Source organism: Mus caroli, chromosome 6 (assembly GCF_900094665.2).
Source record: "Mus caroli chromosome 6, CAROLI_EIJ_v1.1, whole genome shotgun sequence".
In the NCBI taxonomy this organism is placed as follows: domain Eukaryota; kingdom Metazoa; phylum Chordata; class Mammalia; order Rodentia; family Muridae; genus Mus; species Mus caroli.
This window is the reverse complement of record NC_034575.1, coordinates 79,954,889-79,979,082: the sequence shown is the minus strand read 5'-3', so window position 1 is coordinate 79,979,082 and position 24,194 is coordinate 79,954,889. Positions and strand designations below refer to the sequence as shown.

The following is a 24,194-nucleotide window of genomic DNA, read 5'->3' as shown; positions in this document are numbered from 1 at the left end:
TCATTTACCTGATGCTCTACACTGGGATAAAGGTTAGAAGCCTGAATTGGGCTTCAATGGACTACTTGATACTGTTTTTCTCTTTCACTGTATCTAGGAACTCTCTCTGCTAGGAACACACTGCTGAGAGGCCAGTTTGCATGTCAGTTAAATCGGGGGGAGTTCCTTGCCTTCTGTTTTGATGTGGCACTTTGAGCATTGTTCAAAGAGTTATGTTCCTATATGGCTGTGCCCTGCAGTGAGCCAAGACTTAGGCTGTTCACAAGTGCACCAAGGGGCACAGAAAATGAGGAAAATAGAGGTTCTGGTATCCAAGCTGGCTTTGAGGAATATTGTTTTTTTACCAGTTCAGTAGCTTGAAGTGCTATTTGGAATGAATATCATTTATACATTCAGGAAAATATCCTGTAGTGGAGTGGGACACATGAAGGAACAGCCTCTGAGAACAATTCAGTTATAGCCTGGGGTATTAATACTCTTCCTTTTCTCAGACACTGGGTTCAGTCCTCAGAACTTCAAAAATAAATGATTTTTTTTTTTTTTTTTTTTTTTTTGTCCCTGTCTGTCCCTCTCCTCCTTCCTCTCTCTCTGCAGGGCTAGACTATGAGTATTGAATATGCTAGGTATGTACTCATCAGTGAGCTACATCCCTAGCTTGGAAATAAGTTTTAAAGTACAGTATGACATGAAAGCAGAAAGACAACCATTAGTATGGGGAGGGAAATCACAGAGATCCACCCGCCTCTGCCTCCTGAGTACTGTGATTAAAGGTGTGTACCACCACGCCTGGCATTATTTTCTTTTGGTTCTTATTTCAGAGCAAAAGTAACCTGAATCCAGATGCCAAGGAGTTTATTCCAGGAGTGAAGTACTGAGCTGTTGGAAGCTTCCATAAGGACTTGTCTTGTCCCCGTACCTGGGGCCAGCAATGCACAAAAAAGGCGGAGCTGAAGGGGGGTGGCAAGGGTGTGCAGCCAGGGCGGGTTGGGTTGGGAAGGTGGTTTAACTGGATATTGTGACTCTGAGTAACTAATGTGTGAGGTACAACTCTCCAAGCCTGAGCATGGCTCTTCTGTTGTGCAGACTTGCTCAGAGCAGTTTCCAATTTATTTTATTTTTGATGAGCTCTTTGGAGTTAAGGAACTGCGATTGTTTTTCCCTTGTAAGGAATGTTGTCTGCATTTTAGCAAAATAAGCTGACCAAGGAAAACAGTATTTAAGAATAATTTTCCCTGCTGTGTACCTACCAGCAGCAGGGTTCCTGGAGAGCTTAAGGAGTTTGCAGCTGGGTGATAAGGGGGAAAAACATGAGATACAAACCAGATATAACACTCAGCTCCCATCCCCTGATATTTCCATGATGAACTGGGATACCAGTGGCCCATAAAGCTCTTGTCTCCTGTCCTGAACTCAGCTCAAGAGAACACAGATTTGAAAGTTCTTGGATGATTGTAACTTTGGATGGATGTGAGTTGTATATCAGAAAAGCAGGGCTTGATGGTGATTGTCATTAGTGACTGCTATCCTATCATTAGTATGTAGCTATTGTCACTCATCAGGGTTGCTTTGCCTTCATGATCTTCATGGGGGCTGCTTCTGGCTTATTTCCCCCCTCAGCTGTAAAAGACAGTATTAGTTGAAATCTGAGATGGGCCTTCAGTTGTGTTAGTTATACCTTGAATCTTTTCTGGACAGTTTTGTTTTCCTAAGTCCCTTCAATATCTGATTCTTAGGATGTCTAATTCCCTCACATTTTCTGTGTTTCCAGACACTAACAAGTTGCTTAGTTTGGGTTTTTCTCATGCCTTACAGAGTGATTCCCAGAAACTAAGGTGCTGAGGGGTCCTGCCCGAGAACACAACAATCAGGCTTGCTATCTACTTGAAGCTGTTAGTAGGTGTTACTATTCCCACAGACCAGCTTAGTGTCCTCATGGTCCTGCCTAGGTGCACTCTTACTTCTAGCTCTAACTCACTAGGGTTTTTGTTGGTGTTCTGTGGAACTGAACTGCACCAGAAGCTGCTGCTGTGAGTCGAGGTGAAGGTGGTAGTGTCTGAGGGTGAGAGAACCAGTGTCCTGTCCCGACCGTACTCCGAGGAAGGGTCTTGGGAGGACTGATGGTGCTGTGCGTCTGTGTGGCTATCACTGTGGTAAATGACAGGTCTGGAAAGATCATGCCGCTTCCAGCAGTCCATCAGATCAGTATATAGATATGGGCAGAGACTGGAAGGAGGGGACTGAGGTCCGGAAAGTTGAAAGTTTCCCTTTTTCATATGAACTGGTTTGCTGAGTTTCCATTTTTTCTTGGTGCCATGGATAGAACCCAGAGTCTCATTTGTGCCAGGTTAGTCCTACCCTTAAGCTGTTCTCAACCCTCCCTTGATTTGAACACAGCCCCAGCAGTTAAAGACAGANGTCCCTCTTTTTCCTGTTTGAGTCATCACAAGGATGGCATCTTGTGAAAGTGACCTCCCACTCTGATCACATCATAGAGAATAGCTCAGGGAACTTGTATGGCCAGACACACACATCAATTCAAAGCCTCGCCATCAAGAGAGAATGAAACTTGGAACTCCTTCTGGAAGGACTTTATTCCTGTTTAAGCTTTTAGCTTGGCTTGTCACCTCTAATAAGGAGAGGAGGAGGGTATGTGTAGGACATTTAAAAAGATTCTCTTGTAGTCTCCATGAGGTCAGGCGGTATCAGGATTGCAGGAGGATCCTTCAGAATCTGTCTGCATAGTGCACCTTCCTCTGAGCACCTGTCTGGGAAACTTATGCAAGCCTGAGGCAGCTTTGTTCCATCCTTCAGTTTTGCTCTTTGGAAGCCAAGCTGCTAGGAATGGCCCAAGAGGCCTGCCTCCCTCCCGCTGTGCTGGCTCATTTTATTTGGATGTCATTCTCTAGCCTGCTTTCAGGGGTGTATGCTGTTGGGTATACCTGGAATCCAAGAGCTAGTGTCTTGAGTCCACCTCAGAGGCAGGGTGCTGACTATAGGCTTGGGATGCAGTCAGTGAACTGGTCCTTAGTAATGTATGGAATGACTTATTCCTGTGACCCAACTCTTTTACTATCTTGTGAGGAAGCACAATTGTACCCTAGACTACAGACTCAGCCCCAATTACAAGAGTTTTGGGTTGTTTTTTTCCTTGGAATTCTTAGATTGCTGTGTAAATTCTTAATACAGCAATAGAAAGCTTTCTAAATAGTTGCTAGTCTGCCTGGTCTCAGTATTCATTTATTAGAGACTGAGTTCTGTGATTATTTGACCCTATTAACGTTGGGGGGTGGGGGAAGGAATTATTCATGAATTTTGGACTACATCAAAAATCTGAGGTATCCAAAGCCTTGGTACTGTAGCTCAGGGTCAGGGACCAGTTTCTATCTGTAGTGTACCTGACTTGTGGTTATCATATAAACAAGCCAGGAGACATTCTAAGGAGAAGATTAGGTCTTTTTTATTGAACCCAGGACCTCACATGTGTTATGCAAGCACTACACCAAGCTGTACTCCAGGCCCGTGAAAGGTTGAGACTGGGTAGCACTATTTCCAAAGTCTCAAGACCTATGATTGCTTCATTAAGATTGTAAGGTTAACCATGGCTTAAAAATAAATGGTTTTGGTGAACTACTGAATATTTTCCAGGTTATTGTTATGTCAAGTTGTTTTTGCTGTAGAGAGATGAAGGTGCAGATAAACAGCCCTGAGTTTGTACTAGCACCCTCAAGGAGCCAGCAAAGAGGGGAAGCCAGAGTAGACCTCTTGATTGGGACTATGGCAATGACCATGTGACAGCCTGACCTTCTGAGCTTGTCCCCTATTGCCAGAGGGGACAGGCCTCTTCAATAAGGGTCTTGGTTTACAGGATGTCAAGGATAGGAACTCAGGGGTCTGACAAATTTGACTAGAGGTACCTACCTGATGGAAAAGCTCATCCCAGCCATTCTCCTCTGGGAAAACAGGGGTGGAGGGCATCCGTTTGCTAAGCAGAGAGAAGAAAGGATGCTGATGTGAAGTAGGGACCCTGACTGATTGTGTCCACCATGAGACTTGAGACTTGCTGCCCCCAGGATGGTCAGTCCTGAGATGGCCAAACAGTGGGTGTTGGGCACCTACTGAAGCCTGTCCTGCTAACCTAAGGATGTCACCAGACAACAGTTAACAATCTGGAAGGTGAACCCTCCAGTTACAATCCTCCCACACAGAAGCTATGGGTGATCATAGGAACAGAGCCGGAATCTATCCAACCAAACAATAAAGCTGACTGCATACTACCTGGCCTCTGTCTATCACCTAACCCCCTGCTGGACCCAGAAGTTTCCATTTCCTGGGAATCAGGGGATATTAGACACTGCTTTCTTCAGGGTGTCAAGCTTAGAAGCCACACTTCCTGTCTTTGGGGAACAGGAGGGAATTCAAGGGCAGATGTATTTTTTCTTTTTTTAATGTAAAATCCTCCCTACATTTTATTATAATTTAAATGAAGATTTGCTGAGCTCTTCTCCCCAAATTTAACTTTTTTTTTCTTTAAATGAATAAACATTCTAGGCTACTTAATTCTATAAAGAAAAAAAAAAAAGGCAGTTCTTAGGCTCAAACTCAGAACCTCACACAGCTAGGCAAGCATCCTACCACTGAGGTTACTATCCTTAACCCTGGATAAGGTTATTAAAAAGTACTTTCCTCGCCTGGCATGGTGGCTCACTCCTTTAATCCCAGCACTTGGGAGGCAGAGGCAGGTGGATTTCTGAGTTTGAGGCCAGCCTGGTCTACAAAGTGAGTTCCAGGACAGCCAGGGCTACACAGAGAAACCCTTTCGAGTCAGTCTTGCTGTGGTCCAGACTAGGCTTCAACCTTTGATCCTCCTACTTCAGCCTCTCCAGTGCTGATATTGTAGGTGTGGACCACCAGGCTGTCCTAAATATCTTAATATTACTAAGTTGTATTTCAGTGCTGGGGCTGTTAAATGAAAGATTTCATGCATGGCTAAGGAAGTGTTCCAACAGCAAACTGCATCCCTTGAGTATAAACTGTATTTCCTATAAATGTCTCATTCTGCAAATACACATAAGGAGAATTTTGTCCTACAGATTGTGAGCCTTCAAAAACCAGCCAGAGGTGGGTGGTACACGTCCTTAATCCAGATGTGGGTGGTGCACATCCTTAACCCCAGGACTTGGGATGCAGAGGCAGGCAGATCACTAGCCAACATAAGAGTTCAGACCAGCCAGGTCTATATAGCGCTATTCTGTCTGTAAATAAGTTAATAGAAATAAACTAATGCTTGAAAAGTGGAAACAGGGCCTCCAAAACAAAACACAGCTTTGAGCTGGGGTAGTTCACTAATGATGCATACCATATGAATCATGAGATTTACTGTCCAAGTCACTCAGCTTAGGAACTTTCTTCAGTGCTGGAACCACCACCATATTCATCTTTCTCAGTAAGCTTTTTCACGTGCAGGGCCCTTGGCCCTGGTTTGGCTAGTGCATCTTTTCTGGATGTTTCACGTCAGTGGAGTTAAACACTTGGTGGTCTCCTGATTTGGCTGGGCTTTTTTGTTATTGTTTTTTGGGGGGATTTTTTTAAGGTGTTCTCTAACTGTTGAGTAGTTTCCTGTTGTTGAGTATACTACATTTTGTCAAAATCCCTTAAGCATGGCTGTCCACCTTCACTGTGGCTAGTCTTCTACACACAGGACTTAGGAGATGCTGTGTCTCAGCCACTGCAGATGGCTTCCTACCATCCTCAACGTCTCATGAACTTTGTGCTGTCTACTGCAGGCCAGGATTTTCTAGTCATGTCCATGGGTAATAAGAGTTGTACAGACTCAGTTTCCCTCTATAGACATGAGGGAAAGAGGGCTAGTGGTGGAGGCACACTAGGAGAAAGGAGGCCCAAAGTGGAGATGGGAGAGCCAGTGGTACCTGATGATGCCCTGGCTGCCCAGCACCTCCAGTAAACCTAGGTCCAGACTCTGGATTTTGGTTCCTGTTGCAAGTGTTTAAAAGCTTGTTGCTCCAGGAACAAGGCTTTTAAAACCTTTTTTAAAAGGCTGGAGAGATGGCTCAGTAATTAAGAGCACTGGCTGCTCTTAATGGGTTCCTGGCACCATTCCTAGTACCCACATTGAGGCTACAACCATCTGAAACTCCAGTCTCAGACAGAGGATCTGATATTTTTTTTCTGGTTCCTCATCGCACACACAGTACACCTGGAGGCAAAACACCCAAACATACAATTAAACAAACAAACTAAAAAAAAAGTTTCCCTAAAACTTGAAAAAAGTTACTTAAAAAATTTTGCTCTATAAATCAAATGTCAGCTGTTTTAAAACTCATACTTGCTGAGATGGCACCTTCCTGGCTATGCCTTATGGACACATGTGCTGTGCAGGAGTTGGAGAGCGAGAAAACAAACCCAGAGGTTAAAACACTAGCATTGTTGCACATCATACCTGCTTAATCAGCTGCCAACTGGATATAGAAATGATGGAGAACCCTGCCTCTGGGCCAGAGTTTTTCCTGGAAGGATTACCTCCAGAGGAAAGGCCTTCCCCACTAGGGCTGGCAGCAGTAGCTGCCCAGATATAAAGGTCTGAGAGAAAGGTCTCTTACTATAACCAGAGCCAGGTGAGCAGCAGTCAGAAGCAGGCAGGCCACTGAGTTAAGCAATGCCTACTTGGCCCTCAGGGATTCATGCACACATGAAAAAGAAAAACTGCCCAGTGTACTTACAGTTACCAAATAAAATTAAGTCAAAATTGAGACTAGGATTGTACTGTCTCCCAAATCCTACTGGGGAGCTTGGGAGACAATAGACCTTGGGTCATTCCCCAGGAGGTGGACTTAGACACACTTAGTTCTGTCATGAGGAATCATAACTGTTAAGAGGAAACTTGGGTCCCAGCTTCTGGCAGCCAAAGCATATAGTGTGGAAATGGGAAGGTCTGGGCTCTTATATGCCTAAGAGCCTGGTAGGTCTTTAAACTGAGAGCTTGCTAGGTGAACCTGCTGGAGGTGCCAAGGACATGCACAGCAATGTGTGGAAGATGACAACCTGCTAGGGAAGGAGTAAAGTGCATTTATTTTCTTCCATATGTGTTTTTAAAAAAGGAAAGTCTCCCAGCTCTCAATGTTGGCTAGTTGGGCAGGGCTGTTAGCCTCTAGAAGGTATAGGAATAGAAGGCAATGGCATTGATACTGTAGTCCATGGGAAGGTGGTATCCAATGTGCCTGGCCCCCAGGCTGGCACCCCCCAGTGCAGAAGAATACCGCAACTTCATCAGGGTGAAGCTGGAGAAGGAGTTCTGTGCCTGCTGCTCTCGGCCCAGCGTCAGCGCCAGGAGAAAGCCTGGAGGGAAGAATGCAGAGAGAAGACCAGCAGATGGGGCTTCAGTGCAGACGCCAAGCCATATGCCAACTATCCAGCATGGAAGCACCAGGATGCTGTGGGTCCTGGAACCTGCAGTTCAAAGGAACCTGCAGCCCTCAACTCTGGAGCATGCAATACCCACAACTTCACCACCCTTGAGCTGTTTCAGAGTCTAATGGAAACCCCACAACAGGCTGAACTGAGGCTGGCCAGAGTGGTAACTAAGAGTGCAGCCATAAGTTATTACACTAGACTGAGCTCTAAGGAGATGAAGAGATGGCTCCATGGTTAAGGGCATTTACTGTTCTTCAGAGAACATGGGTTCAGTACCCAGCACCCATATGGTGGCTCACAATCAAGTAACTCAAGTTCCAGAGGAGCTGACACCCTTTTCTGCCTCCTTGGGCACTGCATGCCCATATGCACAGGACAGACATATATGCTGACAAAAAAATCCATATAATATAAAGATAAGTCTTTAAAAAGTGATTACTGTGTCATTTAGAATAGAACATCTTTTCAGGGGCTCAGAAGCTGGAGCTCTGCAGTAGAGCACAGGCGTCGCACACACATGTCCCAGGAGGAGGTTGCAGGTTGCAGGGCTTGGATAAAGAAAAAGGCCCACTTCACCTTCCTTTTCAGTTACATCCTTTGTCTCCACCCACCCCCACCCAGACTTACCTTCCTTCAGGAGCTCCCAGCTCTTCCACACTGAGCCCACACACAGAATGGGGAGGCCAAGCTCCCCTTGGAACAAAACCTGGGAAAACAGCAGAAAATGGGACACTGCAGACTAACCTTAACCCTACTCCTCACCAGTATGAAACAGAAGGTGGACTCAAGGAGAGAAAAAAAAAAAAAAGGCAAGGAAGAAAACAGGAGTCATGAGAGGCGAGGCAGAGAAGAAAGGGATAGTCAATTAGAAAGGTGGAGAACCTAGAAGACCACCATATAGCCAGTCTCTATATACAGAAGCAACAAAGCACATAGAATTTAATGGGACAGTGTCACCACCCTAGGCTCACACCTCATTCATCTGCGGGACCCCACTTTGTGTCCCATGTCAACTCACCGGGTCAATCTCTGGCAATACTGCCACAACATGTCTGCCCAGCATCTCTCCAGCCTTCCTGAAGATGTACCTGGAAAGAGGGTCTCCCTGATGTGCACCTGGGGCAGGGAGGAGAAAGGGGCTGGAGAATACAGGAAGCAGCCTACTCTAGCCACTTTCTCCCTAAGGTAAGGAAGCAAGCACAGGCCAAGTTAATGTTAGGATGGATGCCACATAGGTGAGCAAGCCTCTTCCCACCATTCCAGATGCCTCCCCTCCCAGTGCCAGTGCTAGCAGTAGGACGAGAGTCTGATGAACTATTAAATTATATTACTGTGTTTGTCCCCAAGAGTCAAGGGACAAGGGACCCTATCTGAGAAGATTGCTGATTGTCCTGTTGGTGACCAGCACTCTCAGCAGTGTGCTGCTCCCAGCCTCACCCAGCATGATGTTTTGAACCTCAGTCCAGAAATAAGACATGTAGGCTGCCCTGGACCAAGGAATCCAAGTTAAAAATGAGCAAGCCTCAAAAGATGCCAACATGCAGGCTCCTCCCAAAGCCCAAATGAGCTACCCGAGCTTTCTAACCCCTGCTTCTGTGAATGTATCCAAAGGACAATAGGTTCTCAAACCCAGGCATGCAGACTGCACCAGCCACATGGCCACCAGGGAGAGAAACACAGGCAGTCCAGTGCTGTCTAAGTCCTGGCCCTATCAATCACACCAGATTGAGCCACAGATTCCAGGTTACTTGTAGAGACAGCCACCAGCACACAGGCCAGCCGTAACTATGTTCCACCTCTCATTAGACATGCATTTGGGGAACCAAGTTACAAACAGGCACCTACAGTACCTTCTGCAATTTTCTGGCAAAATCCAGCAAACTTGCATTTATCAAAGTCCCTATACAAGTGGGTGAGGATTCCAAGCCGATCTGGCACCTGAGAAACAGAGGAGACACAAGCAGTCAATAGAAAACCTTTGTCACCCAGAGTGGCCCTTCCTAGTGTGTGCCTACTGAAATGATCAAAATAATTGGGCATTATTTTCTTTTTGAGACAGGGTTTCTCTGTGTAGCCCTAGCTGTCCTGGAGCTAACTCTAGACCAGACTGTCATAGAACTCACTCAGATATCTGCCTGCCTCTGTCTTCCAAGTGCTGCAATTAAAGGTATGTGTCACCACTGACAGGCTTTTTCTTTTTCTTTCTTTTTTTTTTTTGTAAGCTTTAAAATTTATGGAAATTTTAGATTTCTCGATTGAGTAGTTTCCCTCAAGATCAAATGCATTGAAAAGATTGTTTCAGTTAAAGAGCAGTGCTCCCATACAGTCCCTGCTCAAAGTAGCAGACCAAAGGTTCCGAGAAGTGAAGCAGCCAGGAGATTGATTCATCTCCCAAACTGCCATCTTCTACCACCAACTTAACACATGTGACCCTTCTGAGTCCCCAAGAACACAGAAATTCTCCTGAGTACATTTTAGTGAGAATGAGATAACTGTCAGCATCTACAGAATCTACTGTTTTAATATTCTTTTCTCATTTGGCTTTGCTTAAATGTTTGCAAAAATGACTAAAATTCCTAAGATGACATGGAAGTCACACTTGCCTGAACACACTGCCCACAATGAATCCTGTCCTTATCCACCACTTCACCCTGCTATTCTGACCCATCTGGAGACCTTAATCTTCCTCTCCTGCAGCCTCTTCATCAAAGACCCCAGTGTCCTACAACTAGGTGTACATGACTGTATGGTAGGAAGTACCTGGAAATAGTCGAACATGGCCTGCTTGACATGGCCAATATCATGAGGAGCTGCCTCCAGGTTGTCGATGGAGTCAAACACAATTTTCACAGCTTGGTGTGCAATCCAGTAGGCTGCCAGGAGCAGAAGGCGAAGAAGACAGCCAATCACAGAGGCAGTCTCCTCACCAAGAAAAGCTCTCAGCTCAAGACCAGTTAGAACTCACTGATCACCTGCTATTCAGTCACAGGTTCCCAGTAGGGGAAGAAGGCTTTTGATAACTGTTTGATAGACTGGGCAAGGGAAACGCTGTAGGAAGACTGAGTAAGTGAACTTGTCATGCTGGCTCCCATTCAAAGACAAGGGTGGTGAGTTGTCACACACAGCTGCAGTCACAGCATGAGCTAGACCAAAAAACCAAAGAAATGTATACATGCTGCCCCAAAAGTAGTGTCAGTGCGAAGTGTTTCTAGACCCCAGACCCCTTTCCCATTAGGAGGGAGTTTCTGGACAGCTATAGCCTTAACCTTCAGTTTCAATCGTTCCCTTGGGTCTCCAAAAATCAACAGAGGTAGGCTACACCACTGTGCCATGACGCATACCCTAGGCATGAAAGGCTACTACGGAGCAAGATGGTAACTCTGTGATTCTCCCAATATTATCCTGTAGTCTGCAACAGGTTTAGGAGCTATTTAGGGATACCTGTTTAGGTTTAGTGACCAAGAGAGCAGGCCATGTGTGTACTTACCTGAGCCCTCGTCTCCCATCATGTGGCCCCAGCCTCCACAGCCACTCTCGGAGCCATCAGGGTTGATAAGCCTACAGTTGGAGCCTGTTCCAGAGATGAGCACAATCCCACCTGGGGAGAGGGCATGGGGGCTCAGTGTGGCCAAGGGCCCGAATAGAGTAGCAGCTTCCCACTGTGAAAGACAGGACAGAAACCAGCCCCACAGTGGAGGAATCACCACCCAACCTCCTAGAACAAGTAGCCCACTTGCTTCCTGTCTAGGGAATAGAGGAAGAACAAGTCTGCAGCAATTCAAGAGAACATGGCTCCCAGCCAGCCAGACTTCAAATGATCTTGGCTTTACTGAGTACCTAATACTAGAGATTATGGCAAACCCTCCCCCATTCTTACAGTGACCATTAGCACCATACATCATACAGATATCGACTCCCCAACTCCTACATGAGGGAAGGAAAACCCACAGCTTTTCTGCTGCTTTCCAGATGTTAGTAAGGTAAGTTCTGCCAGCCACAGGTAAGGGGCTTCCCCCTAAGCGAGCTCATTCTCAACCCTGCTCCTCCCTTCACATCCTCACCATCCGGTGTAGCTGTGGCGATGGAACCTGCTGCATCTGTGGTGATTAAGTAGTTTTCACTCAGGTTGGGAAATCGGTGCCTCAACTCCTCAATCAGGAGCCTCACTGCATCCTCCTGCTCCCCACCACTCAGGGACAGGCCCTAGGCCACAAGGGAGAGAAAGAATCTGAGCGAGGAAAGGAGGGAGGAGCCCAGACCAGCTCCTTCCTTAACACCTCTCTTCCTGACACCCATCTGGTCATACTCAGCTCACCCAATCTAGCCCCTTCACCCACAAAACACCCTTAGAAGGCCATGCCTGCAGGGACAGCCTGGCCTAGGAAAGGGTGGAGGAAAGAAGACACAGACAAAAGAACAAGGTGAGGGGATGTGAAGCAAACAGCTTGGCTTGACATGCATGGGATCTGCTATGCCTGCATAGCTCCCTTGCATATCTGGTAAGAAGCCAGAGCCACAGCAGCCTGGGAGGGAAAAGAGCTAATATGTAAAGGGCCCTTCAGGCTAGAGGGTGCTTGAATCATTTTCTCAACAACTCTTAGTATCTGTCTTTGCAAAAATGAGGAAGCTGAGGCATAGGGAAGGTGAGTGAATTAAGGTCCACTAAGTTGAGTGGCAAAGCTGAGATTCAAATCAAGGTACCAGTGGGTCTCTGGAGCCCCATCCTCAGCTTTTAGGTTATTACTGCAACCACAAGAATGGACAAGAGCAAAGGCCCTGGCCCTAGAGACCTTTTCTCTCGTCATGAAGCTCACTTAGTCCTACTGGCCACCTGCCTGAGCAATGCTGATGGCCCAGGCTTCAGCTGACTCACCAGGCTTCGAAGGGGCACCAGAGGATCCACTCCAGCCTTCTGTTTGGCCCTGTCCACCATCTCATTGATCCTCTCCACACACTGGTCTGTGCCAATCAGCTGGCCCCAAGAGGGAAGGAGGAGTTAGAAAGGCTTGCAGGATCTGTGCTGCCCCCCTATCAGCTACTAAGAGACCCAGACACCACCTCTATGGGAGTTGAACAGTACATGAAGGCCAAGTTCTCTGGTCCCCTCAGGATGGCTTGCTTTCTTCTTTTATTTTTACCCAGTGGTTTGTGCTCAGTCCATCTGCTTCTGCCAGGATCTGCCCATCCTCAGAAAGTAAAAGGACTTTGGACCGTGTGCCTCCCCTACAAAACACAAGAGGGCACTCAGTCCTGATCGAACTCCACAAGGAGAGCCATGCTTGCATAGTAGTCTCTTACAAAAGTCTAGGGCAAAGACAGCTTCAGCAAACCCAACCTCTACTCCAAAGCTACCTGTTTAGTGCCTGCTACACTCTGGAAAGGAAAAGGAGGCTTTGCTCCTTTTGTCTGGTAGGTCCTACTTCCTCTGCAAGGTCCCACTCACACATCACCAGACCTTACAGTCTGTCTCGTGCAGGGCTTCTCCACACATTAGTAAGCCCTAGCTAGCAAAGACTGCTCTGAATCAAGAGTGTATTCCATTGTTTAGCTCCTCATGAGCTCCACTGCTCCAAGTGATGACCTATCCTCCTAACCTATCTTGAGCATGGCCCAAACGACTTATGGTAAATACATCGGACAGAATAAGAAGACCTCTCACAACAGCTAAGGGTTACTTTGAGGTCCTATCTTCTGACACCGGGGTCTTCAAGACACCTGTGAGAAAGTATACCAGTCAGGGAAAAACTCATACTGCCTTCAGCAACTAAGCCCTCCTGAGTTAAATCCCTGGGGTAAGTGGTAGTTTAGAAGAAGGGTGATATGTGGTGGGAGGATGTCCTACTGACCAATACTTTTTTTGTTGTTGTTTGTTTTTCAAGACAGGGTTTCTCTGTGTAGCCCTGGCTGTCCTGGAACTCACTGTGTAGACCAGGCTGGCCTCGAACTCAGAAATCTGCCTGCCTCTGCCTCCCAAGTGCTGGGATTAAAGGCGTGCACCACACCGCCTGGCTCTGACCAATACTTCTTGTAATGTAATAGACAATAAAGACTCGATCCAACTCAAAGAGTACATCAAGAGTACATGAAGGGATATTAATGCAAGAGACAGTAGAGTAAAAATCCAAATTAATTTCTTGACAAACTGGGAAAAATAAGTTCTCCCTTCCATATGAATATAACAAGGCTAAATGGAAACTCCTATGCTGTGCTGTTTTTCCTTGCAAGGTGTCACAAATAAAGCCAGGGGTCATCACTTTCGCAATTCACGGGAAGAGACTTCCGGGTAAATCAGCAGCGAGCAGTTAAGATACCAAATCTTCCTATCACGTCCTGATTTGACACACCCAGTTCCACAAAATGCTTGTCACGTGCAGGGGACCGGATAAACCACCATCTTGCTCACTCTTGCCCTTGCCTTAAGTCTCACCCAAAGCCATGCTTAGTAGAGCTACTTCCCAAAGTCAAGCAGACCAGCTTCTAAGCAGGAGAATATAGGAACCAAGGACGTTCGGAGCCGACAGCAGTGGAGGGTCCCTAGCACCAAGACAAGACAGTGCTCTGGTGACAGCTGCTTAACTCCCGGGTTCCCTTGGGCATGGATCTCAGTCTCAGCTTCCGCCTCTTTCCCACGTCCACCCGCGACCGGCAACTTCCCACCTGACCCCCCAGCTCTGCACAACTCTCCAGGTTGACACAAGAGCCCTGTGGCGGAAAGGTGGTGGCCGGGAGGGGCGTGGTCGCACCGTGGAGCACAAAGGCACCGGGCATGGTGTGGGCCGCCGCCCCCTGACCCGCCGCTCCCGGACGGACAGCCTCCGGCCGATCCAGCGCTCACCCTTCCACGCCACCATAAAGCGCGGCCATACTACCGTTGCCACCGCTGGTCCGCCGTAGCAAGCTCGACCCTAGCCTTGACCTCGCTTCCGCCCACGCGGGCACCGCCCCTTGTCATGTGATTACGACGCGCTTGCGTAGCGTGTGGATGCTACGTCTTCTCTCGCCAGTGCTGTCGCCTTCCGCAGCCTTCCCCTCCGGCTTCTTCCAGCCTGCTGTTCAAGTGCCTGCTTCGAGAGGAGGCAGCACCCCAGCTGAGGCTCCTGGGAGGGTGTGTGAAGGAACTGAGGGCTGCCAAGGGCCAGCCAGAAGTAGCTGGCAGAGGCGTGCATAACTGTGGGGTGCGCACGCGCAGACGCTTTGGAGGCAAGCTCTGAGTCTGGTGGTTGTGTCTGAGGACCAGGGCGGGAGCCAAGGTCCAGACCATGTCCCGGTCTATCCATCCCACCCCACCCCACCCCACCCCACCCCACCCCACCCTGGCTCATGAGCGCGCACTCTACCTTGTGCTGAGTACGCTGAGCAGGTCTCAGTGAGGCCCCAGGCTGCTGTCAGCTGAGGCTTGTGCGGTGGTGAGGATAGAGCCCAGGGTTTCATGTGTGTCAGGCTAGCGCTCTACAAGAGATCTGAGTCCAACTCTGTTCTTTCTGGACTGTATCTCGTCTGTATAACCCAGAGTGGCATGGAATGTAATGCTAAAAACTGGCACTCACAGACCATATTTCACCTTCTGGCCACCACCTGCTCAACTCTAAACTGTGCAGTGGAACTGGAGGAAGAGAGGAAGATACCATTAGGTCCTGTAGAAGAGTGACTCCTGTTTGTTTCCTCAGGCTCCAGGTTGTTCCAGCCCTACTTAAGAGGCAGCTTCAATAGCCAGGAGGACTGTCTGCTGCTCTTGACATTTCTTTGAGACTTCAGATGGAGTCTCCTTGGGGCTAGCGTGCCTCTGTCCAACCTCGGACCTCTGAGCCTGCCTCCTGTGGAGAAATCTTGAACTGGGATCCTCTTTCCCTGTCAGATAATTGGGTCCGGTTGTGTTTTGATATAAACAGTTGGGAAGGTGGGCACACAGAGCCTCATATATCCCAAACTCACCTCAGACTCTGGCTGAGGATGACCTTAAACTCCCGATTCTCCTGCCCCACCTCCCAAGTGCTAGGAGGTTTTGGTGTAGGCTTGCCTTCTAAGGTTCCGGAGTGAATGTATCCTTTACCTGCTTTTTTACCTACTTGAGTCAGTAAAGCACCAAATAATTCAAGAATAGAAATAACATTATTGCCTGATAGAGAAACTAGAGGGAAGTGAGACATTACCATTCACAGTACTTCAGAGCTGGAAAATGCTTCCTCCAACAACATCTTTAGAATCAAAGCTAATTCCATAGGATTCTGATTGAATGGAAGTTTTGGCAAGAGTGTGATGTTGTGGGTGAATTCTGATGGAAAAGTTCCCTTTTGCTCTGGTGTAATGAGTCTTGGGACCCATTTGTGACAGCGTTGATGTGCTTTTGTTCTGTTGTTTGAATCTTTTTGTAATGAGATTGCAAGTCACCAGGACTGGCCCTACAATCCTGAGGTGTTTGAGGCTGTCCTTGAATCCCAGTCTTTCTGTCTCCACCCCCTAAATGCTCAGATGAAAGGTCCACACTGCCCTCCCGGCTTTGCATTACTTGTTTAGAAAGGAATACAAGAGAGAATCTTTGGTTTAAAAACAAGATTGACTTCTGAATTTGGATGAGAATTACTGTAATCGCTGCCAGTTCTCCCCTTCACAGTGAAGATGAGAAACCTCAGGGCCAAGACATGACTCAGAGGGTAATAGTACCTGTTGCTCTTGCAAAGGACTGGAGGTGTGTTCCCAGGACCTACATCAGGTGGCTCATAAACCCTGTCACTCCAGCCCCAGGGGATTCAACTCTGTTTTCTGGCCTCCTTGGGCACTCTCCACTAATACATGCACATATCATTTAAAATTAAACATAAAAAAGATTTCAAACTCCTAAAGACCCAATCAGATAGAGGTCATGTGGCCCAGGCTCATCTCAACCTTCTTATGTAGACAAGAAGAATTTTGAACTTCATATCCTTCTGCCTCAACTTCCCAAGTGCTGGAATTACAGGTAATCACCACCATGCCTGACTTATGTAATACTGGTAACTGATCCCAGGGTTTTGTATACTGTAGACAACCTATCTACCAACGGAGCTACATCCCCAACCCAGTAGCTAATTGTATTTATATCCACATGTACTCTTATGTACTTTAAAAATACACAGGCTAGTGTCCTTTTTTCCTTTCTGCTGGGTACTCAGTGTCGAAACGAGCAAGTTCATGAAACCCAGGAAAATGTGCTGGTCCTGGCTAGATGCTTCTCTGGACACAAAGCTGTCATCAACATTGATGATGGCACCTCAGACCACCCTTACACCCACGCCCTGGTGGCTGGAATTGACTGCTTTCCCCTAAAAGTGACAGCTTCCATGGGCAAGAAGAAAATTGCCAAGATTTTCTTTGCCAAGAGATCCAAGATCAAGTTCTTTGTAAAAGTTTATAACTACAACCACTTCATGCCCACAAGGTACTCCATTGATAGCCCTTTGAACAAAACTGTTGTCAACAAGGATATGTTTAGAGATCCAGCTTTAAAATGCAAGGCCAGGCAGGAGCCCAAGATCACGTCTGAGGAGCCATACAAGACAAGGAAGAGCACATGGGTTTTCCAGAATCTTCACTTTTAGGTATATTTTTGTTTCTGTCATTAAAAATAATAAATAAGAAAAAAGAAACACACAGGCTTAATAATAAAAACATAGAATAAATATTAACTTTTATATGAATTCCATATTAGAATTCATAAACATTTGGGATATAGTAAGTTAATTTTTCATATCGTTCAAATTGGTTTTGCCAGTCTTTTTAACTTTTAAGTGAGAAAAATGTAAATCACACATGTGACTCATCTTTGTGATTAACATTATGTGACAGTAGCTGTTCTGGGTCTTCCGATCATCCTGACTACATTGTTTCAAAGTCGCTGTGTTGCCCATTTTAATGAAACATATACTAGCTCTATTAACTTAAACTAGCTCGTAGACTAAAAGACTGATAAGAACGATATGCACATAATTCTTTTGTGGTTTTGTTTTGTTGGTGGTACTGGGCTTTGAACCTAGAGCTTTGCATATGCTAGACAAGTGTTGTACCACAAAAGCTACACCCTCAGTCCATGCTCACAATTCTTTAGTGCTTCTTTCGTACCTTTGTTTATCATGCTAAAAACTGAGAAATTACAAGAGATCCTAGACATATTACAGGAAGGAAAATTGAACTGTGAAGTCAAAGCAATTAGCCTTAGCTCGCACAAACCCGAGATGCTTGTTACAGATGTTTGTGGCTACAAGGCTGGGGCAATAAAGGTGCTGTGGTGGAAGGTGTTTGCTTGCCCTTAAGTGGCTCTGTAAAGGTCTAATGCCCTTCTGCAATCAGCTTGCAACATCTCAACAAGATTAGTAATGTTCTGAAAGGATCTGCAAGCCACAGCTGTTGGCTTCTCTCCCATGTCCCTGTGACCCCCAGGGAGGCCTTCGCTGCAGAAGAGGCAGGATGAGGGAGAGTGGGAAGAGGGACAGTGGAAAATACTTGGAATGCCAAATTCACTCACAGCAAGGGAGCAGGGGACTCCTGCCCCAAGGTCCTTCCTTAGCAGATTAAACTGATCTAGCTGGTGGGGTGTGGTCACATCTGTTGTTATGCAGTGCTGACCTCACTTCTAGACACTGCAGTAGGTTTGGAGGTGCCAAGAGACTGGAAGATAGTGCCATGACAAGAGGCATGGTAAATGCTAAAAGAGGAAGTGAGCAAGTTCCATGATAAAGATGGTTTTCAGACTGATGAAGGATCTGAGATGGGGTGGGGTGGGGGGATAAAAGACAAAACTGTGAACGGAGGAAGCAGAGCCGTTCCCTAGAGGTCTCACTAGCATCTCACTGTGGAGGTTTCCAATATAAGTGTGGTCACAGCTCTGTACTTTAGAAAAGTCTGGTAGTTCCATAGAGCAGGACAAACGGGAGGGAGGAGCTTGAAGCAAGGGGACACACAAAGGCAAAAGAGAAGCAAGGAAATTAGGAGGTGGAACAGAGAACAGGAGCCACAGGAAGAGTTCCAGGCTGGGCTCATGCACTGTTCCTCTGCTACTTGGGGGTATAGGAGAGAGCACAGCCCTTCCATTACCATAGTCAAAGAGGTGGGAAGCCCTGGCAGTAAGTAGGCTTCTACCTGGTAACTAGAAAATAAAGGAAGGAAGGGTTGGTTCTTGGAGGACAGACTGGAACACATAAGGAAGAACAGGCCTACTTTGGCTCACAGTTCAAGAGTACAGTGCCGAGCCGGGCGTGGTGGCGCACGCCTTTAATCCCAGCACTCGGGGGAGCAGAGGCAGGTGGATTTCTGAGTTCGAGGCCAGCCTGGTCTACAAAGTGAGTTCCAGGACAGCCAAGGCTATACAGAGAAACCCTGTCTCGAAAAACAAACAAACACACAAACAAGTACAGTGCCCTCTGGGGTGGGCAGCTGCTCACAATGCATCACTGGTGTAAAAAAGAACCAAAGGCAATGAACGTCTCAGCTACCCAGATGCCTCGCACTGAGGCCCCACTAGGACCTTTCTGTTTCTTTCTTTCTGTTTGGTTTCAACTGAACCATCAGCTGCTGGGGAGCTATTCTGGACAAGAAGATGATTGTTGGAGACCCAAGGCCTAAGGAAAGAATAGCCTAAGGAAAATGGACAAAGGTGGGCCTGCACAGGGAATACAAGGATAGCACCCTCCCGCTTCTTCCTCTAGATCCTGTTTCTTGCCACCGCTTGTTCTGGCTTCACGGTGACCCAGAGCATGAGCCAGACCAGACCCAGAGATACGTTGCCTGCTCTTGTGTTTTATTTTTATTTTGAGGGCAGGGTCTCATATATTCCAGGCTGACCTCCAACTTGCTGCATCGGAGCTGAGAATGATTAACTCCTAACCCTCCTGTATCCCCAAATGCTGGCATTACAATGTCTGCCACTAGACCTTGTTCAGGTGGGGCTAGGAGCCCAGGGATTCATGCCTTCAAGGAGAAACACTCTACCAACTGAGCTACACCCCCAGCCTTGGACTGCCTCTTGTATACTTTCCCATCAAATATAAAGGGAAGTCCTTGGGGTTGTCTTTGGCCCAGTGTAGTTTACTGTTGTTGCTTGTATATGTTAAGATCTACTCACCCATATTCCTGGCTAGGACGCTAGGGAAAGAAAGGCAGGAGAGGCATGCTGTAGCCCACATCTGCCCTGACTGCAGGCTCATGTGAAAGCAGATGTGGCAGGAACAGCATGGGCTGTAAAATGGGCAAGGGCAACACAGAAGGCTTCCTGGAGGAGGTGGGATTTAAGGCTGTCTTGGGGAGTGAGTGCTATTTATTCTAATCCCAAATAAGAAAAGAGATTCAGACCCTTAAAAGATTTGGACTCTGGTGGCCTTGGTTGTATATGTCTATAATCCCAGCCTTCCAGGTACAAATGCACAAGTATGGAGAATTCGAGGCTAACCTGGGCTACATAGTGAGACCTGGTTTCAAAACCCCATGAAGAAGTCAGACATTTAGTCCCAACACTAAAGAGGCAAAGTCAGGCAGATCTCCATGAGTTCCAGGTCAGCCAGGACTACATAATGAGATTTTGCCCCAGAGCAAACAAATAAAAACAACCATAAAGACACCCCGACGAAACAAAACATAAAAAAGGAAAACCAAAAGAGATTGGACTCTGACAGATTCTGCAAGGGCACACACTGGGCTCTTGAGGTTTGAGAAGTGGGAGTGGGGAGACCCTTGTCCAGTGAGTGCCTCAGGCCTCAATACCTCCTGTGGCCCAGGCCTTGTACACCTGAAAACCATCTGGGAAGAAAGTCATCACCATCCGCAGAGGATCTCAGCCCTGAGTGAGGAAAAGCCACTTCCCAGGAGCTCTGAGATCTCAGGGATGGGAGGGAAGGGGACACAGCTGTTTCTACTCTGAAGTCGGTCCACTGGAAGTCCCTGGGCACAGGGCTCAGCAGACATGATAGCGTCAGCTTTAGAGACCTGACTACTGAGTCCAAACAGGGATGGGTTTACATTATCTCTCCTGATAGCCCAGGTCCCTGCCCTCCCATCCCCCTCCCTGGGTGGGATGTGCTCAATAGAGAAACACTGAAGAGAAACCAGGACTCAGGAGACTCATCCCCTACTTGTGGTTTTCCAGACCCTGGGTTAGCTTATACTCTGGTGCCCAGGCTTGGACCCTTCCCAATGTGGTGGCAGTGCCCATCCAGAGCCAGTGCTGTGTGCTGAGTTTTCTCTTCTGCCTCTCAAGATGGAGTGTGTGTGGCGGGGGTAGGGATGGGTGGATTGCCTAGTCTGTCCCACGCGGCCAGGCATGTGCGGTTCAGTGACTGGCTGAGGCCTGAGCAGAAGGGACAGCAATGCCTTTCCTGAGACAAGTGGGAAGAAAGTATCAGGCACGGCTGACCGAGCTGTGACCCAGGGCCCAACACAGAGCCAATTAGCAGTCACCACTATGGTGGCAGGCTTGCCACAGTTTCCACAGGAGGCCCCCATGTGCAGCTAGAGTGTCAGGCCGAGTTAGCACCAGGAGGCTGAGTGGAGCCCAGCTGCCTAGATGGAGAGCCATGGGTGATAACACTCCCACTGGGCTCTACTGGGGGTGGGGGGCAAGCATGCCTCCACTCACAAATGCATGTGCTAGCATGTTGCTGGATGTGTGTTTGTGCACATGCTTGTCACTGAAGGTTTGCATGACTGTGGCCTGGCCATGCCTTTGTGTGTCCAGTTAACACATCCAGCGTGTGCCTGCTGTGTACACCCGGAAGCCTAGGATGAAGCCATCTTTGTGGGGCTGGAGGTCCAGAAGGATAGGTGGGAAATGAATAGGCATCTACTATGTACTCTTTACTGTGAAAAGGTAGATCTGGAGGCAGGTGCCACTCGCTCCTCAGCTGCTGTCCTCAGGGTGGGCCTTTCTGAGGGAGAGGTGAGTGGAAGTGAGGTGGCGGCCAGCTGGTTTGAAGGAGGAGAGTGGCAGGCAGGGCAATGACCAGGGCCCGAGTGAGAGGAGCTGGATGGGAGGGAAAGGATGCGAACTGTAGCTGGAGTGACAGGAGTGCAGCCTTCAGTGTGAGCCTATTTTCCCAAACCCGATTTGAGGTCCAGCTCTGGCCCTTCCCCTTAGCCCAGCCACGCAGCTGGGCACGCAGGGCTTACAGCACCTGACACTGTCTATGGTGGTTGTCCTCAGCTGTACAACCCCAGCTGAGTGCACTTGGTATCCACGGGTGCCCAGGGGAAGGAATCAGAGCCCTCAAAACCTGGTATGACCTTGGAACCCCACCTGATAGCTAATCTTGAAGCAGCCTCCTTTTGGCCAGAGGCAAGGTTGCCCATGGGAACTGAGATGCAGTAGGAACACAGGGCAGGCTCTCCCAGCCCAGACTTTTAATCCCCACCACCTCCTGTACTCAAGGGCTCTGAGCATCAGCATGTCCTGGAAAGCTGGTTTTTAACCTTGAACTCCATCTCCCAAGACCCATAGTCCCAGACAAAGAGCCCAAGGGAGAGAGCTTGGTTGGCCTATCCAGGTGGCCTTAAGGAAAGTGAAGGGGCATTGTTGTGGAAAACTTGTCACCATGCCAAACCAATGGAGCTCTCCTCCCTTCAACTGAAGAAGTGTGTGACATTATTCCCGGGGAGATGTGATCAGAACCCACTTACCCCAGACGGAAAGCAACAACTGACCGAAGTGCTGGTAACACCAAAGTCCAACTTTGAACCAATGGGCTTAGTGGGGTCATAGATGTATGGGTGAAAGGTTAATTCAGGAATACGGTCAACTGAAGGTAGATAAGTGACTGATAGCTATCCCAGTATGGCTGACAACTCACAAAATGGAGCCTTAGAACTCCGCATGCCTTGCAGGCAGCTCTACATGTTAGGGGAGTCTCCAAAAGCCTTACTGCTTGATACAACCTTGCAGAGGAAGGGGCCTGTGCATCTGGTCGGTTTCAGACCTTCCTGAGACTCACAGGTTGCTTAGTTCCAGAGTTTTAAGGCCTTCCTGTTAGAGGCTCTCCAGTCTTAGGAACATTCCTCCAGGGTAGAATGTTTCAGCTCAGAGGGTGTTGCTGCAACAAGAGGGATAGCTTGGATGTCCTGAGGATGTTAGGTAGGAGGCCCACAGCTGTGTCTGTGTCCTGTATCTATGGGTGGGCCCAAACATTTATGTTTGATTTAAGCCAAAGTGGAGCCATCATGCTAGCCTGTGAATATGAGAATGTCCCATGTACCTTTGCACTGTTTGCCTACTCAGGCAGACTGCTTGGCCTTTGCTCTGTCCACTGTAGGGCTTTTCTGGGAGACTAAACAAATGTCTGAGTATCTCCAGGTTTGTCATTTGACTATCAGCCTCTGTAACCTGTTAACACCCTCTCCCCCAGCAGACCCAGAGGCTCTCAAAGAGTAAACTGCAGGCTCCACCTTCACCTGGGTCACAGATGGCCACCACAAGTAGACACAAGCAGTCTCCCAAGATGCTACTCTGTGATGTAGGTCAGCGAGCGCGCGCGCGTGTGCACACACACACACACACACAGAGTCCAGTCCCTGTTTCTCTCCAGTTGGCCTCCCACCCTGAGGGTGCAAGGAGGTTGGTGCTGAGAGAGGTGAGAAGAACATAGTGACACCTTCTAGTGCAGTGTAAACTGAATTTCCTGGGGAGGGGGGGGGGGACAAAGAGAAAAACAAAACAAAACAAAGAAACATTTGTGTCAAAGAGTCTATAAGGCCGGTTGAGTGAGTAGAATGTCCACAGTTGTGGAGAGTCAGAATGTTGCAGATCTGGAGCCAAATTATCTTGGGCTATCTATAACCTCCTTAGTGGTCATATACTGGGCCCTCTGTGTATGACCTGACAGCCTGTGACTATCAGGTAAAGTCCTTCCTAGAACCCAAAACACACCCTTAGCTTCCACAAACCCAAAGTCTAAGGACATCATCAGACAGCATTTGTCCTTAACAGAGATTTGGCTGCTTCTCTGTGACCTGCCATCCTGTGGTTTTATAGTTTTTCAGTTCTTTATTATCATAAAAACTTTACAAAACTGTCTCCACATTGGACTGTGGTGTTTAAGGAGATTCTGAATCTGTGATCCTGAGCTGTAGTCACTCATATTTGACTCAGAATAAAATCTGTTTTTCCCACCTTTGAGGTGAGAGCTGTGTTTTTGCATCCACAGTACAGACTTCTGAGTGTCTCCCTCCAGCCTAATGTGGGGTCTAGCTAAGCTGTGGGTGAGCAGACATGGGCTTCCTGCATAGGGTAGAAACTCTTGGAAAGTTGCCTCCAAGCAAAGTTGCTTCAGAACAAGTGGCCAAGAGGATGCAGTGAGGACGGTGGATTGTGGTGCAAACCAGAAGCCAGGAGAAAAAGCGGTTGCCAGCTTGGCTGGAGGTGTGGCCAGGATCCGCGGACTCCACTCAGATGAGGGTGGTGCTATCTTTACTGGAGAGAGGCTGGACTGATGAAGTGATGCAGTGATGTGGGATGGCCACATACAGGCTCAGCGAAGTTGCAGTGAGGAGCAGACACAGAAAGGTTGGGGACTCCAGTCTCCTGAGCACTCTGTGCCCTTGTTTCTAAGGCAACAGCTCCTCCCAGGTGCCTCGTGGAAACTGTGGAAATGAGGACCCGAACGTCCACTCGTGGACACATCTGGGAGGTCCAGGAGTCAGCAAATCTGGATCATGTGGACCCACGTTCCCCTCCCCACCAGCAGAGACGAACCCTGGAGTTCATCCTGAGGTGGTTGTAGGAGAGACAAAAACCTCATCCTTCTCGCAGAGTC

The 24,194-nt window shown here is 47.8% G+C and overlaps 2 protein-coding genes and 1 pseudogene across 8 annotated transcripts in view; 2 read left to right on the top strand and 1 right to left on the bottom strand.

The window, feature by feature from the left end:
• The window catches only part of Paip2b (poly(A) binding protein interacting protein 2B), a 28,127-nt gene extending 24,492 nt beyond the window's left edge, over positions 1-3,635 (top strand). Inside the window, exon 5 of one of the 2 annotated variants that reach the window (XM_021165573.1) lies at positions 819-3,635. In XM_021165573.1, the coding sequence (XP_021021232.1) occupies positions 819-875 (57 nt within the window). In that variant the 3' untranslated portion in view covers positions 876-3,635. The remainder of the gene's footprint in view (positions 1-818) is intronic. The other variant, XM_021165574.2, reaches the window with a different exon arrangement.
• A 3,428-nt stretch (positions 3,636-7,063) lies between these two features.
• Nagk (N-acetylglucosamine kinase) lies at positions 7,064-14,548 on the bottom strand. 6 transcript variants are annotated; one of them, XM_021164550.2, is made up of 11 exons: positions 14,298-14,548; positions 12,567-12,651; positions 12,302-12,400; positions 11,490-11,631; positions 10,916-11,026; positions 10,189-10,301; positions 9,279-9,366; positions 8,447-8,544; positions 8,056-8,134; positions 7,868-7,976; positions 7,273-7,353 (listed from the first exon to the last, which is right to left on the bottom strand). In XM_021164550.2, exons 1-10 carry the CDS (start codon positions 14,378-14,380, stop codon positions 7,894-7,896), a joined length of 981 nt encoding a protein of 326 aa, XP_021020209.1. In that variant the 5' UTR covers positions 14,381-14,548; the 3' UTR covers positions 7,273-7,353; positions 7,868-7,893. The 6 variants fall into 6 exon arrangements, with proteins under 6 accessions (XP_021020207.1, XP_021020208.1, XP_021020210.1 ...); XM_021164548.2 differs by lacking the exon at positions 7,868-7,976 and having other exon boundaries at positions 7,064-7,353; positions 14,298-14,545; XM_021164549.2 differs by lacking the exon at positions 7,868-7,976 and having other exon boundaries at positions 7,064-7,353; positions 14,264-14,542.
• A 1,946-nt stretch (positions 14,549-16,494) lies between these two features.
• Positions 16,495-17,032, top strand: LOC110295670 (annotated as a pseudogene).
• The last annotated feature ends 7,162 nt before the right edge of the window (positions 17,033-24,194 follow it).